Source organism: Mya arenaria, chromosome 14, assembly GCF_026914265.1.
Source record: "Mya arenaria isolate MELC-2E11 chromosome 14, ASM2691426v1".
Classification (NCBI taxonomy): Eukaryota; Metazoa; Mollusca; class Bivalvia; order Myida; family Myidae; genus Mya; species Mya arenaria.
Window position 1 is genome coordinate 2,296,843 of NC_069135.1, and position 19,314 is coordinate 2,316,156.

General features: G+C 33.2%; 1 protein-coding gene across 2 annotated transcripts; it reads right to left on the reverse strand.

The window, feature by feature from the left end:
• Positions 1-5,734: 5,734 nt before the first annotated feature.
• Positions 5,735-16,973, reverse strand: LOC128218238 (uncharacterized). 2 transcript variants are annotated; one of them, XM_052925847.1, is made up of 7 exons: positions 16,823-16,973; positions 10,694-12,217; positions 10,103-10,147; positions 8,518-8,547; positions 8,086-8,211; positions 7,040-7,189; positions 5,735-5,847 (listed from the first exon to the last, which is right to left on the reverse strand). In XM_052925847.1, the coding sequence occupies exons 1-7, from the start codon at positions 16,841-16,843 to the stop codon at positions 5,788-5,790; spliced, it is 1,956 nt and encodes a 651-aa protein (XP_052781807.1). In that variant the 5' UTR covers positions 16,844-16,973; the 3' UTR covers positions 5,735-5,787. The 2 variants fall into 2 exon arrangements, with proteins under 2 accessions (XP_052781807.1, XP_052781808.1); XM_052925848.1 differs by lacking the exon at positions 8,518-8,547.
• Between the last annotated feature and the right edge of the window lie 2,341 nt (positions 16,974-19,314).

Genomic DNA, 19,314 nt, shown 5'->3' on the forward strand with positions numbered 1-19,314 from the left:
AACGTTACTATCTCCAATTGAAAGAAATAGTTGTAAAAATGGTATATCTGTGAGAGTGCAGCTTTAATATGATAAACAAGAATATTGAATCTGACCCTGACAGCAAGGTTCCAGAAAATGTAATTTACATATGTTGGGTCATTTTTTCTCAGTCAAGCCAGTGATTTAAAGTTCAATAGTGTGGTAAGAAGACATCCCAGAATATGCGGATATTATATCCCCAAAAGGGTAAATTTGCTTCCAAAAGGTTGTGGCATAATTTATGTGTCTTCCAGCCGGGGGTTATATGGTTGAATAGAAAAGCTCTATGCAACATCCCGTAATAAAGCCATTACTTCCAGTACCTTTGAACATACAGGTAGAGAATAATGTAAGTCTACTTAGGTAAAAAAAAATCACCCTTGTTTTGGAAATTGTCTTTTAATGCAGCTTCCTGTGATGTTTACACAAAGTTCCCATAGATGCTGAAGAGATACATATACGTTTTAAGCAAGAATTTAATCATATGATTTGAAACAGCAACATATAAGACCTGATTATTGACAAGTCAAACATCAGACTTTGGGCTCTTAGCAATTGGTCAATGTACCTTAATAGTCATCAAAGAAAATTTACATGGAAATTTAAGAAAAAATGGTGAGGTAGTCTTTTTAATTTAGTGAAACAAGATGTCAGCCATTTTGTGTTATTTTGGTTAAAGTGCATCACTTCATATTTTGTTTCAAAGTTTTAATTCATTTTCCAATTTCAAAGAATTGTTTTGAACACATTTGACACAAATACACGAGACATACAATGACTGATTGGAATATTTAACGATATTAGGCTTCCCTAAAATGATCTGCTTTGACAAAAAATATTAGGCTTCCCTAAAATGATCTGCTTTGACATAAATACAGTGCTTAGCTCAATTTCAGAGGCAGGTCAAGGACTTTCTAAATGGGGGGGCACAACTTATTATTATGGGGGGGGGGGGGGCACAAATTATAATAAACATAATTATAGAACTTTTTTGGAATACATAATTTTAATATGGAACGAACATTTGTTTTTGCTGTCAATGGAGTTTAGCAGAACAATTTTATTAAAAAGATAGCTTGAAGTGATATAAGTTAAACTTTTCATAAAAGAAAATATATCATGCCAGTGAGAAGAATCGAACCGGGGTCGCCGGGATTGGAACTGTAGTAAAACAGTAAACTTACACATATAACTGCAGCCATAGTTGTTTACTTTTAATCAGCTGTCTGTGTGAAATGTGGCACCTATTTATCATTATCGAATGTTCGGGCCCTGATGTCATTTTCAAGAGATTCGTGTCGTAAACTAAACAGTATTAAATATATTTTGAAATTGGCATACCATAAACACTGGAACACGAACATCAGATTCAATTGTTTTCTTGCTCAAAGCGCTATAAACTTTAAATTGTGAAAAAACTTATCTGTACAGTTAAATCAATAAAGATGTGCCGACAAAAACCATAACTTGCCAGCTAGCTGGGGGTGGGGGGGGGGGTGGCACGGGCCCTCCGTGACCCCCGGTAGACTTGCCACTGAATTTGTGTATATGGTAAACATTGAAATGATTCTTGAAAAGAATATAAGATGTCAGAGAACTTTTCAGAATAGCTCGCTCATGCCACTGCAGGTCAAAAGCAATGTGAAACCTGCTTATATATTTCTTTATTTGACCATGACCTTCCCTTTAAAGGTAAGGCTCAAGGGTTGCATTACACCAATAATGAGACATTTCATGATCATTTGTTTATCAAGGAGGTTCTAGAATAACAAACAAGGAAACTTTTTTAAAGATATAATTTCTGCAAGTCAGATATCATAAGTAATAAAGACACAAACGTTTAACTCAACATAAAGCAAAAAACAACATGAAGACACATTTTTGTTCTTAGAAAATCTGTTGTATTTTTTAACAAAAAGTTTAACAAGATTCCGGATGCAAACAAAGAATATTTGTCTCAAAAGTAAAATTATAGCTATTAAGGTTGCTTTTGTTAGGTTAATTTAAGACATAATTTGTGAACTTCGGTCTTCTTCCAGGTATATTGTTTTGTTGAAATGCATAAAAAACACATAAATTCTGTCAAATATTCCAGCAGAAATATGCCTTGTATGGTTGTAAGATGTGATTATCTTGATCTTAATATTGGTTGGGTCATGTGACTGTTGTCCTTATGACTTTATGTTCAAAGTTTGATGTTGAAACATGAAGAAATAAAGTTTAGACTAATAACTTCAATGAAATGTTTCTAGAACTAAGTACTTGCTTTCTGAGTTGTTCATATTTTTTACCATTTAAACAAACATTAAAATAATGCACCATTTGTTACGAAAATATGGCATCAGACAGTTGACAAATAACTCACTCTATACACAAAGGATTTATTAATAAAAATGGAACTTATACAAAAAGTTATAAGTGTGTTTTTCAACATGAGCAATAAGAGAATTTTAAGTGACACCAGCACATATTGGTTAAAAACATATCAGATTAAGTTGCTTCCTCTATCTGAAGCAAACAATAAGATATAGTCCTATGTCAATTAAATCCTTAATGAGTGTTAATAAAGCATTCTTAAGCAAGACAAATGCAAAATAAACTGCACAATAACTATCAGTAAATAATAATGTCAGAAAAGGTTTCAAGATAAAAAAAAATGTTATTATTATTAAATGTTATTCTTTTATCAAAATAAAGCTAATTTTAAATTGCCTGAATTTCAGAGTAAAACTTCAATGTTTAATGCTACAAAAACTGCTGCATTCAATACTTATTTTACACTAGCAAGATTAAAATATCTTGATAATTGGAATGAAATCGATCAATTGCATAAAACTTATGTATAGCGTTCTGACAGATGCTCAAAGAGTTGTGTTAAATAATAAGGCACAAAAATGCCAAGACTATTTTTACACCATTTCTATATTTTAGTCACTCAATCTCCAGTGTGTGTATACCACGTGTAAAATTACATCAAATATTATTACGTCAGAAGGCAACATTTTGCATAAAATAAAGACTTCAATCAAAGATAATTTTAAATAAGACAAAGGAGAGTCTATGCCACTTAAAGAGCCTGGCCTTCGTTTTATTACCGAAGTTTGATAAGAAGATTACTTTCTTCAAACACTCGAACAAATCTGTTTCCATAATTATGTTTTGTCAGTGCTCCGTCAGACTGATGTATTGTGAATTAAGGTTTTTCGAGGTGTTTGAAGAACCTAAACTCTCAATCAAACTCTGGTAAAACACCGATGAAGGGGCTCTGTAAGCGGCGTAGACTGCGCTATGTTTCATATAAATGAAGAAATAGTGAAGGTATTAGAAGCAAAATCTTGCCTTCAGACGTAGCATTTATGACGCAATTTATCACGTGGTACACACACTGATCTCATAACATACTCTTGTGAATTGGAATAATAATCATTTATATAATTTTGACTGAATTAGTATGTTGGAATATTGTCAAATAATTTACCATCGAAATGTAATTCTGTGTGAAAATCTACTGATTTAATAAGCATGATATCAGCTTGAACAAAATGTTAATATTCTCATGACTTTAGAAACGTTCAAAAAAAAACACCACTAAAAATAAGTGCATTTATTACAGAACTTAAAATTTTCATGGCCTGGAAATAATTGTCATCAGTTCAAAAGTCAATATATCATATCATGCACCTAATGATACACAAGAGATATGTCACAGAAATAACAACACAACGCTGATCATATACACTTAATTTCAATAAAATATCTTGGTTAAATACATCAAATAGGTAATTATAGTCTAATAGACTAATACATGCCTGAGACTTACTTTTAATTATTATAAAACAGTAGACCTTCAATCTGCCCTTCTTCGACAGATGAGGATCCACTGTCTGGTTGTTGAAATAAAATGTTTGCAACACCAATGTCCATTACTATTGATACAGAACGAACACAATATCTACCATAAAAAGTGTTCATATGATTATTTTTTAGCACAATTGTATACTGCGTATTCTGAATGATAGGCAAACTCTTTTTTAAAGGAACGTGCATTGAATATTGGTTTTCTTGGAAAATTACACGACCTTCAGTTTGTGCAAGTAAACATTTTGATGCAGTCTCATAAATGGAAAGTGAAATAAAAAGTTCAGCCTCAGGCACACCATAAACACGGACAGCTTTTAATTTTAGTTTTCTATCTGACATAAACAAAACTCTATCCCCATTCAGAGCATCTGTATGCCAGGTGCTGCCTTCAGACCTCCGAACAGACCTTCTAGCAAATAGGTCAGAATTTGTATTAATGGTACGTGGGGAAGTACATAAACCTATGTCAGACAAAGTAGAAATGTGTATATCAGGCGAAGATAAATATATCAAAACCTTATTTTGAACATCAGAAGACAAAATACCGATCCTTACACAATTACATATAAAATATTCTAAAGTCATACAGAAAAATCTAATAAACCTTACAATCAAAGTCCAATCAAAATGTTCAACACTGTCAGAATAATGAATTAAGCAATCAAACAAAAACTCCTCTTGAACACCAAGTGAAGAACGCTGAATTATTTGAGTGATAACTTCAGGTGATAGCGAAAAAAAATCATCAGAAGCTGCCATAGACTCTTCAAAATTCGAGTCCAAAAATGTTAAACAAAGTATTTTGACATTATCAAGTGAATTAGTACAAGATAAACTAAGAAATCTGAAAACAGTTTGAGAATTGAGATTTTCCATTAGAAATTCTTTGCACAATGTTGTTAACGAATCAACCCCATAAAAAACTGAGCACATTATAAAACTTTCAATATTTGTAAGTGACAAAGTACAATTAATTCCATACATGAATTTTACTACACCTATGACAATCTCATCTTTAAATTCTATGCACATGATCCTAGGTTCTGCTGAGTTACCAGACCAATTTTTGCTAAGTTTTGCTGAAAAATAAAATGAATTTAAACTTAAGATAATATCATGACAAAAAAATTCTTCTCCAGACTGCAATTGGAGTACAACATTGCACTGGACCTTGTCATTTAAAGCTACTTGCAAAGTAGTTGCAATGTCACTCATATTGAATAAGTATATAAAATATAAAATAAAATTGAACTTCAAACTAACTGTTTAACAGGTCGCAAAGCAACAATAGAGCAAGACATATACTTAAGTTAAAAACTAAGTTTTAATGTTCTTGTTTTCACATCCTTGATGTTCTCATGTAGTGTCTGAATACAGTTCAACACAAATATCTACTTGGATATTCAATCAGCTTTTTAAACTGTTTATCTTTTCAATTTTTGAAAACTATGCACATCAGTTTTTCCAAGGAATATCACACCATTCAGTTTTCAAAATTAACACAATTTTTACCTTAATTCAGTTTGTATATAATAACACTTTATACACTAAATGCTATTATTTTGTTTTATCAATATTGAAAAATCTATTTTCTGTTGTTTCAAGATCCATGAACAATGTAGCTTCTTCTGGACTAAGGGAATAGATTTCTGCTTTAGTGGCAATCTGACTTCGGTTTCCTCCACAACACAAGACGACACTCAGATTCATCTGTGCCATCAAGAGTGATGAATAATTTTGTAATAACTTGTTTCACAATGGCTGTAGAATGAATAAGTAAACTAACTGAAGTACTCTCAGTTTTTCCTCATTCACGTTTGTAAATGCATGAACACATTATGTTTGGTTGTGTGTTAAATGTGTCAACTTAAAATACTTTGTTTCTCCGAGTGGCTACTGGCAAAGTTAATTCACGGTCCACAAAACTTCGTCGTAGTTGGTGACTGTTTCATTCATTGTATAATCCTGAAAAACATCAATACATCGTTTTAAAAAAACACAAGAAGACATTTTCTAATAACTGAAGATATGTTTATGGTTCTTGCACACATGATTTCTGCATGGTGCCCCTTTATCTTGGTTTCAAGATCATTAAAAATCCTAAAAGTAGTTTTTCAAGTATCATTATTTAGGAGAAATGTGCTTGTCAAAAGCAATAAAAAACAAATTAGAAAATAAACAAGAACTCCTGATGATAAAAAACAACTGGTTTTTAATGATTGGCTGAAGAGATTCTGTTTCAACTGCTTTTTTTTTTTGTAATAGTGACCATAATCATAAGGGCCACAAACACAATCCCATGGAAGACCTCCATACCATCTTCCTACAAATCAGAACCAAAAATTAATCTATTTTTAGTAACAATGACCCTAGGGGGCTAAAAGGCAGTCCAATGAAAGCTCTCCATAACCTTGTCCTACTATATACCAAGTTTGGTCACACTAATTCAATCCTTACTTGAAGATATTTAGTACTAACCATTCTTCTATTTTTAGCAACAGTAACCGTGACCATGACCATATCCCTTTGTGAAAACCTGATTTAGTATATTAAAGTATACCTGTCAAAAAATAAGAATAAAATTTAAAAAAGTCAATCAAGAAATATACTTTGCATTTAGAGTTAAAATCCCAACTTGTCTTGTAACTTTAATCTGCCCTTATATTAAACCAAAAGTTCCAAAGTCAATCAAGGGCAATAACTTGTATGAAAGATAATATGGAGTTATTAAACCTTATTGTGTGATGGTCATGAACATTTTTGTTGAGTATTAAGTCAGTTGAAAGAAAGGTATTGAAGTTATTTATAAATATCCCAACAAACCTGCCCTAAAACTTTACCAAAGTTTCATAGTGAATCAGGGGCCATAATTTGTACAAAAGATAATATGGAGTTACCTAACCTATTATGAGATGATCTCGAACAAATTTGTGAAGTATTAAATGAATTGAAAAAGGGTTCTGGAGTTATAAGTGAAATCTCAACCTGTTCTATAACCTTAAACAGACCTGGATGCTAATGTTGCGGCAAGTAGTATGGCCCTCCTTATTCTTCAAATAGTCAAGCTAAAAAAGCTCACACCACTTTTGGACGCAAAACAAACAACAACTAAATATGCAAGTGTATCCAAAAATATGAAAAACATTCAAAATTTTACCTCTTCTACAATTGTCAAAATTTCAGGCAATTTTGAGGTAGTGATGGGACTTCTCTGTGGATAAATTTCCCCATCCTCAATGTTGGCCAGTTGAAATTTTGGCGGCAGAATCTCCCCGGCAAATGCACTACATGCAAAATCATATATGACCTGAAAGATATCAATTGTTTGATTGCATTCATTAGGATATGGAACTCTTGCCTGTCACCATTTGTAATTGTTTGCTTCACAGACTTTTTATTTCTATGTTAATGAATCAAATTATAACTAGTCACACAGCTTAATTTGACCATTTATTTATTTTCAAGCATGTTGCAATAAATATATCCATTTTCACCACATGTAACAACACTGAACACACACGTAATTTCAATGAAACCAAATTTGTTCATTTACAAAAGTTTTAAGCACAGTCAATACTGCGCCTATTGAAGAAAAATGGAAATCATAAGTCCTTTAAGTCCTTAAAGGGACTGTCTCACAGATGATAAAATTGCGGAAAAAAATGAAATTGTCGAATAATGACATAAACTTGGCATCGATGTGTACAATGCATTGAAACTTACTAATTGAAGTACCACATAGTTTACAATTTATTTAAGTTTTGCAGTTATTTCATATTTTTCCTTTAAAAAAGATTACTAGGTATGTCTACCTGGTGATTGGCTAGTCGGTGTTATCACGTGATATTACCGAGGTAGGTTTATAGGTTAATTATGCCACCCGTTTAGTGTAAGTCTTGATAGCTCAGTAGGGAAGACGCTGGTCTTCAATTTTGGCGACGCGAGTTCGAACCCGGTCTCCGACACAATTTTTTTTTAATTTGGTACCTTTTTTTTTACAATTATGATATCAAAGCGTAACACATTTTATTAGCTAAATGTCCTAAGATTCGTTACATAAAAAAACTTTTTTTGGTGCAAATCTGTGAGACAGTCCCTTTGATGTCTTTTATCAAGGTGATCATTGTACAAATCTGCCTCAAAATGGTCAAAAAGTCGTAACACGAGTTTTACTGAATTTTATTAATTTTTGGAATTTCATACCTGTATGTTGTCATCCTCCGACGAAACAAACGAGGCACTTTTTCCCCCATGGGCCTCATGTACAATTGTTATAATTCTTCCCCTGCTGGTTGGTACTTTTCTGTGTCGAAATCTTTTTTCAGCCAGCTGTAAAACATATATGTTGAGTTAATTACTGAAGCAGATTGGGAAAAACATCCCGATAATCTTTCAAATATATATTTATTATTGAATTTATTATTTTAATTTCTTGTGAATTTTAGTGATTTTGCCATACATATTTTTGGAGATATGAAAGACAAAATTTTGGACTGAAAAAGGCCAGATGGACAAGGTCAAATTTTTATGCTTTTCAACACTTCAGTGAAAGGGTCTAAAATGCATAGACAGAATAATTGAAACATAAATCAGGTTTGAACAGTTATATCATTGACAATTGAATAAAATATTTACTTTATGCCTTTCTTCAAGTTTACTCTGCAGCTGAAATAGTAGAAACGTAATGCATTCTCGATTGCTGTGGACTATTTCAATACTTGAATTATATAATATGACAAAGGTAGTATTTGGTCAAAGTTCTACTAAATACAGCATGTTTTTCTTTTGCCATGAATGCAAACTTCGAGGCTCAGCAAAATAACTATTTTGGTCATGGAGTTGAGCAACAAGAAAAATTAAGATATTCAAGATTCCAAATGAAACATATCAGTGATATACTTTTTGTCTCATTAATAATCTAATTCTGTAATATTAAAAAAATTATGATATGGTACTGATTTCCGAATGCAAATCACTGGTATATTACTATTAAAGTTTATCAGGATTTGCACATTTTCAAAATGTTTGTACAAAACAAAATCAACTATCTAATAATCTGCTCATACACAATTGTCACTTCACATCATTTTGGTCATCTTGTACTTATTTTAGTAGCTGTTTGGCAAAATGACTGAACATATGCTCAACCAGAAGGGTCATAAGACAGCACGCTCGACTATACCACTTTGACTTACAAGTAATGATGTATGTGCCTGTCAAAAGCAACAAAAATCTAATTGAAAAGTCAACAGTTACCATAACTTTCAGGGGCCAAAAACACAATTTCATGAAATGTCTCTATAACTCAGCATATAAACCAAGTTTGCTTGCAATGTGTTGGCCCTATATTCAATACCAACCATTTTTCTATTCATTTAAGCATTGACCTTGACCTTGATCCCATTGGTCTCAAACGCAATCCCATTAAAGGTCTTCATAAACTCTTCCTATATACCAAGTTTGGTCACTAGATGTCAAACCTAGCACAAATTAACCAATGAGGTTGACCCTGCCCTCCCACCAGCCAGCCCAAGCAATGATAAAAGTCATATTCAAAATTTGTTTTTCTTTTGAGAAAATCTGATTAAGCAATATGTAAAAAAATGTCCTTGTCAAAAAAAAGAAAAGAGTCAAACAAAGTTTAGATGGAGTTATGTAACCTTATTTGTAAGATGGTCATCATTGGTTGTGTTAAGTAAAAAGTCAATTGAATGAAGGGTATAAATTTGTTTTAATTAAAATCCAAACTTGCCATAAAATTTTAACCGAAGTTCCATAGTCAATCAGGGCCTACAATTTGTATAAAGGATAATATGTAGCTATTTAATTTCATTATGTGATGGCCAACAACAACTGTTTAAAGTATTCACGGAATTGATCGAATGGTATTGGACAAGTGAAAATCCCAACTTGTCATAAAACTTGAACAAACAGTGATACTGGGTAGTATAGCCCTCCTTATTCTTGGAACTAAAAACATAAGCATTTATGTTGTTTTCTGAGATTGTAATTCGAGGGCTGAATGCGAAAAGGTTCTAAGTGACATTAAGAAGCAGATAGAACCTTTTCGCTTTCACCACTCAAATTGTTCAGGGCAGGTAAACTAGGAGACAGACATACAGACAGGTGAAGACTCTGACTGAATTTTTCTTTTTACTACAACATGATCATCATGCATATTCAGTCAGAGAATAATGAAATGAAACATTAATCTCTTTACCTTAAAGAAGTCTTGCATATCCCTTTCTGCTTGGACCTGATGAGGCTAAAACAGAACAAATAAAAGTTAAAGACTTAAAATTTATCATAGGGATCATCTTTATTATCATAATTATGACTGTTTATAACTGAAAATAACATAAAATCAACTTAAACATAAATACTTAAAGCATGCAACGCAGTTCATGTATTAACGCACCAATATTGGATGCAAAATCCCTTCTACATTAAATTATTTATAGGATACCAGAACTTTTTCTATAGTACCCACAGGCCAATTTGCCCTAAGTGTCTAGGGTATGCTTCCCAAAATGGCCAGAAAAAGCCCTGGATACAGTTTTTTCTAAGTCATCATATACCATGCTTCCTTCATATCACTTTTGGGTACATTACTTTAAGTAAAGAAAATGTGCTGAAACAGTTTGATGCTGTGCACATGCAACAAACTCCATAACAACATATTTCATTTTAATGACCAGAATTCAACTTTGTTTGAAAGCAGTTAACAAGATCGAGAAAAAAATTATGTTCTACAATATGACTATATAAAACCAGTGACAAAACGTGAATGAATGTTGCAATACAAACTTACCTGACAAGGGGATGAACAGCTTGGTGTTGAAAAATGGTTGTCTGGAAGTGTCTGTTGTCTGTCTTGTGTTGTGAGTGTTGGTGCTTGTGTGGTATTAATTTCAAAGAAATCTGTTGGGGGTGATGATGATATATTGTCAAGTTCAAGTGAAATGGTGTGAGTTGGTTGTCCAAAGTGTTGCAATGTGTTGTGTCTGTCAGGTGCGGTAGTTTTATTTTTGAGTGCTGGTGCTTGTGTGGTGTTAGTGTTGTATTCTGTTGTGGGTGATGATGATGTGTTGTCAAGTTCGAGTGAAATGGTGTGAGTGGGTTGTCCAAAGTGTTGCAATGTGTTGTGTCTGTCTTGTGCTGTAGTTTTCTTTTTGAGTGTTGGTGCTTGTGAGGTGTTGATGTTGTAATCTGTGAAATCTGTTGTGGGTGATGATGTGTTGTCAAGTTCGAGTGAAATGGTGTGAGAGCGTTGTCCAAAGTGTTGCAATGTGTTGTGTCTGTCTTGTGCTGTAGTTTTCTTTTTGAGTGTTGGTGCTTGTGTGGTGTTAATGTTGTATTCTGTTGTGGGTAATGATGATGTGTTGTCAAGTTCAAGTGAAATGGTGTGAGAGCGTTGTCCAAAGTGTTGCAATATGTTGTGTCTGTCTTGTGCTGTAGTTTTCTTTTCGAGTGTTGGCGCTTGTATGGTGTTGGTGATGAAATCTGTGAAATCTGTTGTGGGTGATGATGATGTGTTGTCAAGTTCGAGTGAAATGGTGTGAGTGGGTTGACCAAAGTGTTGCAATGTGTTGTGTCTGTCTTGTGCTGTAGTTTTCTTTTTGAGTGTTGGTGCTTGTGAGGTGTTGATGTTGTAATCTGCGAAATCTGTTGTGGGTGATGATGTGTTGTCAAGTTCGAGTGAAATGGTGTGAGAGCGTTGTCCAAAGTGTTGCAATGTGTTGTGTCTGTCTTGTGCTGTAGTTTTCTTTTTGAGTGTTGGTGCTTGTGTGGTGTTGGTGTTGTATTCTGTTGTGGGTAATGATGATGTGTTGTCAAGTTCAAGCGAAATGGTGTGAGTGGGTTGTCCAAAGTGTTGCAATGTGTTGTGTCTGTCTTTTGCTGTGGTTTTCTTTTTGAGTGTTGGTGCTTGTGAGGTGTTAATGTTGTAATCTGTGAAATCTGTTGAGGGTGATGATGATGTGTTGTCAATTTCGAGTGAAACGGTGTGAGAGCGCTGTCTAAAGTGTTGCAATGTGTTGTGTATGTCTTGTGCTGTAGTTTTCTTTTTGAGTGTTGGTGCTTGTGTGGTGTTGGTGTTGTAATCTGTGAAATCTGCTGTGGGTGATGACGATGATGATGTGTTGTCAAGTTCAAGTGAAATGGTGTGAGTGGGTTGTCTAATACATTGCAATGTGTGATGTGTGTCTTGTGCTGTGGGTTTTCTTTTGAGTGTTTGTGGCTGTTGTATTGTGTTGCTGTCGCATTCAGTGTTTGTTGAGGGTGATGATGGGGGGCTGTGTTGTTGAAGTGAAATGGTGTGAGTAGTTTGCCTTTCCTGAAATACGTAATGTATCAAATGAGTTTCTTTTGAACATATTAAAGTTTAGCCATGATAATTACTGGAAAGAGATTTTTAAAATACATATTTTTCTCCAAGCCTATTTTTTTAATAACAGGTGAGATAACTATGCTATTAAATGACCCAGAGGAATTGTCTTTGAAAAGTGCAAAAATTCACATCAATGTCTCTATATGTTTCAAGTTTAAATCAAATTCTTCAAGTAGTTTTTAAGTGAGATGCCAGGACAAAATTCTGTAATAAAAGAACAAATAAGGGAAAATAGCCGAGAAACAATTAGCCCAAGAGTTATTATTAAGGCACACAACTTCAAATTGCTTTACTCTATGTACTATGTTTCAATCTTATGGAGTGTTTTTCAGTCAATGCCATGACAAAATTTACCTTAAATAAATGACAAATGGGAAAAGTAACCAAGACTTAAAAATCTAGTTCTATAACTTCACAAGGCTATATTATCTATGTATAATGTTTCTGTATTATTTTTAAAGAAAAGATATTTCGGAATAAGCGCCAATCCAAAATTTACATTAAAAAGAAACAAAAAATCATGAGGAGAGATAACTCTGAAATTAAGTGCCCAAACAATTATTATTCATGCAAATAGGCACAACTTTGTTTCTATGTATGTTCCAAGTTCCAATCAATTCCTCTGTCTAGTTTTTTTGTTATGCTCCAAACAAAATTTGGTTCAAGAAAAATGACTGATACTAGCACATTAAAATAACAAGAGGCCCAAAAGGGCCTATGCTCTCCTGTCTGGGTTTGTGTGGTCAACATCACTGTTTTCGAAAAGAACCAACCCCTTATGGGTATTTGAATACCCAAAACTGAAGACTGTATCATGTTCGCAAGCATTTATTACACAATAGCATTCTTTTATACTATCAAGGCCCATAATCTAATCATTTCAAGGCCCATAATCTAATCATTTCAATAATCTAATCATTTCAAGGCCAATAATCTAATCATTTCAAGGCCCATAATCTAATCATTTCAAGGCCCAGAATCTAGGCATGCATGGGCAGATCTAGTTGGTTTTCGAAAGGAACCGAGCTCTTATGGATATGTAGATACTGTACAAGTTTCTTTGAGATACAATCAAAACTGAAGGCTGTATCGTGTTAACGAGCAACTGTTTACTGACACACAGATTTTTTCATACTATCAAGGCCCATAATCAAGGCATGCATGGGCGGTTATGGCTGGTTTTCGAAAGGAACCGAGCTCTCATGGATATGTAGATACCATACAGGTTTAATCAAGATACAATCAAAACTGAAGGCTGTATCGTGTTAACGAAGAATTATTTACTGACATACTGATTTTTTTAACTATCAAGGCCCATAATCTAGGCATGAATGGGCGGATCAAGATACAATCAAAACTGAAGGCTGTATCGTTTTAACATGACTTGTTTACAGACACACGGACGCACATACTACGTACACATTACCATCGCATAAGCTCTTCTGGCCTTTGGCCAGTAAAGCTTAAAATGTCAAGAAATAAAGCCCACTGTGGACAATAAATTATAATATAAAATTGATAATTAACGCACTAAATGTAATGTGCAAGATTAGTAATTTATATTGACATTAAAGCATCAGAGACTGATATACTTTTTCTCATTACAAGTAATAAATTAGGTGCAAGGTTAATGTAAACAATAAAACAGAAACACAAACAGAACTAGAAACATTAAAATGAGGTGTGACAAATCATAGTAATTGTTAAAATTGAAAACATCATTTTTTAAAAACAAAATTTTCATGCTTTGTAGTTGCATGATTGGTTGATTGACATTATCTTTTCATGTTAGTATAGTCAAGATGTTAAAATATCCGCTTCTTTTATTTAATTTTTCATGGTATAGTGGTTCAGCTGCTTAACTATTAATTATTTTTCTTTACTTAACCAGCCCTGGTATGCACCTTACTAAAACCAACATTGTTTTAAAGGATATGAAAATTTCCTAATGATGTGGTCCATGCTAAATTCAGCTTATACTGAAATTATTTGTTTGGTATCTTACCCTATGTACTTGCATTTTCATATTAAAAGGGGAAAAGAAACTATTTTTTAACAATTTCCTCTCTGCAGGAGACTGATTATTTTGTTTTTGTAAATGTCATGGGTCTTTTTCTTAAAATGGAAAGAAAAAGCCCTGATATTAAAGTGTTCATCCAAAATACAGATTTAAATGTTAGTTTATTCTGGCAGGGCCAAAATTTTTCACACCAACATGTTCACACTGTTTAGTGCATTTCAAAATTAAATCACAATGAAATTTAAAAGAAGACTGATCATAAAGCATTACACTGTATATATATATTTATTGCAACTGTGCTGAGATGGATGCATAAACACTCAAAAAGATTTTCAAACCTTTCCCAATTTAAGTTTACCAAACCTGTTAATCCTAGGCGTTGCCAGTAATGACCAAAGGTGCATAACTTTAACTAACATTCACAACCAACTTTGTTAAGATGAATGCGCGATCTACAGACACTTAGAGCTAAAAAATGGCTTGTGGGCTTTAAACAAGAACAAGGCAGAAACAGGTTTTCCAAAGGAACCAAGCTCTAATTGGTATCTTAATACTGTGCAAGTTTCATCAAGATACAATCAAAACTGAAGGCTGTATCCCGTTAACAAGAAATTGTTAACAGACGCATGGACGCACATACTACGTACACATTACCATCGCATAAGCTTTTCTGGCCTTTGGCCAGTGGAGCTAAAAACAACATTTGTCAACTTTTAACCGGATTCTTCTAAACATAAACATGGGTTGGTCATTCAGCCAATAATAAAGTAAAACAATATTTGCTCAAAATGTTTATGCATTATTTGCTCATATATATTTATATCATAAACAACAAATATGTAAACCGTTTGGTTTGCCTATCATTAAGTTATTTAACTGGAAATTTTCTGCAAACCATTGATGAATCTATATAAAAAATAATATAAGATTTGCATAAAAGAATTCATTGTGTCAAATTCCTTTCATCAAAACAATATCATTTTGCTGAATGACCTTCAACAATAACTGTTCTGTAACAAAGTGTAACAAATTAGTACTGTTTCATTTCTGAAGGCCTTGATTAGTTCATTCCTGTCTGAAACAACATATAGGCAAATTTCTTTAAATTATGGTTAAATTGATTTAAAGGTTACTACTCAGTAATGTTAGGAGTACCTTTGTAAACTAAATTCATGTTCATGATCTCCGTACAAAACCAATTTTAAAAGCAAACATATATGGTACTTTATGGTCAGAACTTTCTGGTATCTGGACAAGTATTCATATAAGTATCATGTGTTTCCGGTACGGATCGAAAAATCCAACACGAGGGCATGCGCATAAGCCGATAACAAGGCTTGCCGAGTTATCGGTCACGCAGCGTGCCATTGGGTCGGATTTTTCGATCCGGACCGGAAAAACATGATTGATATTTTTTCTTGCATACCTAAAAACATGATTTTGTGAAAAAATTGACGTAGAAAACGCACTTTTGTACATTTCACCAAAAAGCGCGTGCTGACGTCATAAAGCGCAGTGATTTTAAATCACCATCGACGTCAAATAGTTCCTACAAAAATCTCGCTTTTACAATTATTAATTATTTATCTTCAATTTTAATTAAAAGTATTGTATACTATTTTTGATTCCGCTTTATAGAAATTGCGTAATATACTTTTCATAAACTATACAATAAAAGAAATAAGTGGCACGTTGTTGCGCGTGACTCATCTTACATGGGGGGTGTAAGATGAGTTTCTCCAGCACCGGTCTTATGGCCGGAAACACACATCCGGTATGCAAGAAAAGTTGATCTCATCCTTGTCCATAGTACTGCCTCATTGTTTTTTTCATACTTTTGGTCAGCTAAAGAAACTTGCAAATAAAAACACTTAAGTTTTACTGAAATTTTAGTTTTATCTTGCGTATCTTATAAATAAATAAAATAATGGCCCCAAATGACATGTCTGCATTTCTTGTTGAACAGAGTTCAACTATCAGTAATGAATTGGGAGACTGATGTCACTATACGGGTATGAACACAGTTTGAGTGGTTAAAGTGTGTCGAGTCAAGAAGACTCCACACATTCTTTGACCAGTCCAATTGCAGTTTTTATTATATGAGTAAAAAGATTTAATATCGTTCTTTGAGCCATATATATAGTTCTCATAACATACTGTTAACATATTGGAATTACTTTGGAAGATTTTCCTAAGATTATATATTTGGTAAAAGAAAAAAGAAATATATATTTATTTTCTAGTTTGTATTTAAATTTGTCCTGGTAGTTTAAGACATTCAACATAATGCTGAATATTACTTTAATAGCAGTGATTTTTGGGCTAATTGTAGGGCCAAATATCGGCCCTTTCCCATCGCCAAAAAGCCTCCATTTTTCCAAATAAATCGCCAGTTTTTCCCAAAAACAGAATTCAGTTTTCCCCCTTTTTCCGGAGTTTCTTTTAAATAACAATTTTAACCTGCAAAATAATTTCCCATTTCATTGAAGCTACTTCTATTTCATACATTTTTTACAGAACTTAAGAGTTACCTTTTGTGTCGGCTTGAACATAGATACGAAGAAGCTTGTAGTGTTTAGCCTTCTTTAAATCCCTCACAAATTCCAGCCCAACTGGTTGTTCAATGGCCTGGAATCCACATCCAGATGGTGTACATAGGGTGAATGAAGTGTTTATGAACTTGCTGCTAATTGCCTTCAACCAGTCACTTGAATTAGAATTTTCACTGACAGAAATTGTCAAGGTCCCAGTCGGTCCAGTCGGTGAAGGGAAAAGTCTTTTAAGGATGTGGTGACCACCGTCCAGAAATAAGACGCTAAGCTCCTGAATATGTGAATACAAAACATAATTTAGTCTGTTACAACTTTTATATACATAGTTTATACACACCCTTTTAACATGCAGACATACATAACATTGATAATTGATATTCACAAGTATCAGTGTGTACTTGTTTACCCTACAAGATAGATTTTAGTGTAAAATAAGATGTCCTCAAATTCATATTTAAATTTAATTGCTCAATCACAGATGGAAGTATTTCAAAGAGTGTAAAGTAGGGTTTTTAGGGCTGCAGTGTTTGGCACTAACGGGGTCCTGGGATCCCGGGGACACCAATTTTTCGGGAGGGTCACCTGAACTTCGAAGTCCGGAATTCCGTCGGGACACTTATTTTTGACTGATAAAAGCTGATCAATTAATAAATAGCGTTTTATTTATCTATTGCTTAATTTGGGGTCCCTCAATTTCTTAAAAGGTAATGTAAAAATTATATTATTATTAATACGTTGCACACACTAAAGCGAAAGTATGGCTGACGTTTTTTACTATAGTTACGTCATCAATCTATAAATAAACAGATAATTTCACTGGGCGCATGCGGGATAACGCTCCGGTTTTGTTTTTAACCCTTACCATGCTGCAATGTTTTAAGTGTAGTTCAGTTCTCACTGCTGAGTTGTTTTGAGTGAATGTTAAATATATCACCCATTGACTTTAAAGGAATTCAATTTGAATAATACTTGTTCTACAGCATTCAAACTTTCAGACAGTGATATTGAAATGTTAAAGTTTTAATTAAGCTATCAGTAATTGAAATTGATTCCACGGTAACCATGGAGACAATTTCTTCTCTAAAAATTATACTTTTATTTTGCATATGCTATTGTTTTTCATAAAAACACATTTGTGTTCATCAATAAAATCCACCAATTGAAGAATTTTTGGGTAAATGAAGATTCACACTGATATTAAACGCAATTAAATGAAAACTTATGTTATTGTTTATTTTGGACAACATTTGTTATATGGCGTGTGCTACAATATAATTGAAAAACAGCTGTTTATTGGAGAGAAACAAGCAAATATGTCAATGGTCATTCATTTGTTTTTTCTAGCTTTAGTGTTCAGATCAAGAATACAATACTATGAAGCAACAAAAACCTTTGTTAGAAAGTTATTCTGCATGTTCCCATGGCAACCAATCTTCTTTATTTGATATTCATACCAAAGTTAAAGAATTTGACCAATGTTCAGGTTTTTTATTGACTACATTACCATTATTTTATGCATATTTATCTGCTTTATCTAATTTAATGTCATAATAAATAATTTTCAGCAAATAAAAATTTACATTACTGTTTTTTAGTGATACTTAGCTATGGAAAGAAGAACAGTTAACAATATACTAATGGCAGAGACCTGATACCCTGTTTAAAGGATCACAAAACAATAGTCCAGTATGAAATTGATATAACAATATTACTGAATGGGAGCATGATTGATAAATAAACATTCCACAATTATGTATCTTTCAGTCATTTCATTTCAATTTTAAAAGGTTGCTATGGAAACATCAACTATGTTTTTTTTTAAAGTACAGTATACTAATAAGATACGTTTCTTAAGTTGTAGTCATTTGAGACTGCATAAACACAACATGAGACAATGAATCAAAACTATGCTTTTGACCAGTATTAATTAAATATTATAAGTACAATCATGTTTCTTAAAGGAAACAAATGTTTATATTTGTTATTTCCAACCAGTGACTGAACTAGTCTTCTTTAGTAGCAGTACTCAAGACATGGTTATAAGGACAGTATCAAAATGCATATGGTATATAATTAAATGAGCTTTAAAATAGTAAAAAAGAAGTTTATCGCATCTTCTAATGTACATGTACTGAATAAACAATAACAAGCAGTTACTTTAGATTGACAGGATAGAACCAATACTTAAAAACAAGTTGCCCATTGTACCCACTGGCTGCCCTAGAGGGGGGGCGCACCAGGCAACGCCCCTCACATTGTTCAAATTTACTTCTTCTATATCAGAGAAATAAGATAAAAAGTAATTTTATACATTCAAAATGCAACATCTCATACTACAAATTGCTTACATTTTTTTGGTGGGGTGGGGGGAAGAACCCATTTTATGCCATCCACCCTGGTACCATTGTAAGTAGTTAATTTTGTAACTTTATGAATTCATAAAGGGAGCATTAGTTAAAACTTATTTTTTT

What these genes read in the sequence shown, in the direction of transcription:
- LOC128218238 (XM_052925847.1), bottom strand. Translation starts at nt 16,843, where the DNA reads ATGTTCAAGCCGACACAAAAG. An exon ending in ATATGCAAGACTTCTTTAAG is followed by an intron (nt 8,548 to 10,102) that starts GTAAAGAGATTA and finishes CTACTATTTCAG; the next exon opens with CTGCAGAGTAAACTTGAAGA. An exon ending in CGGAGGATGACAACATACAG is followed by an intron (nt 7,190 to 8,085) that starts GTATGAAATTCC and finishes GATATCTTTCAG; the next exon opens with GTCATATATGATTTTGCATG.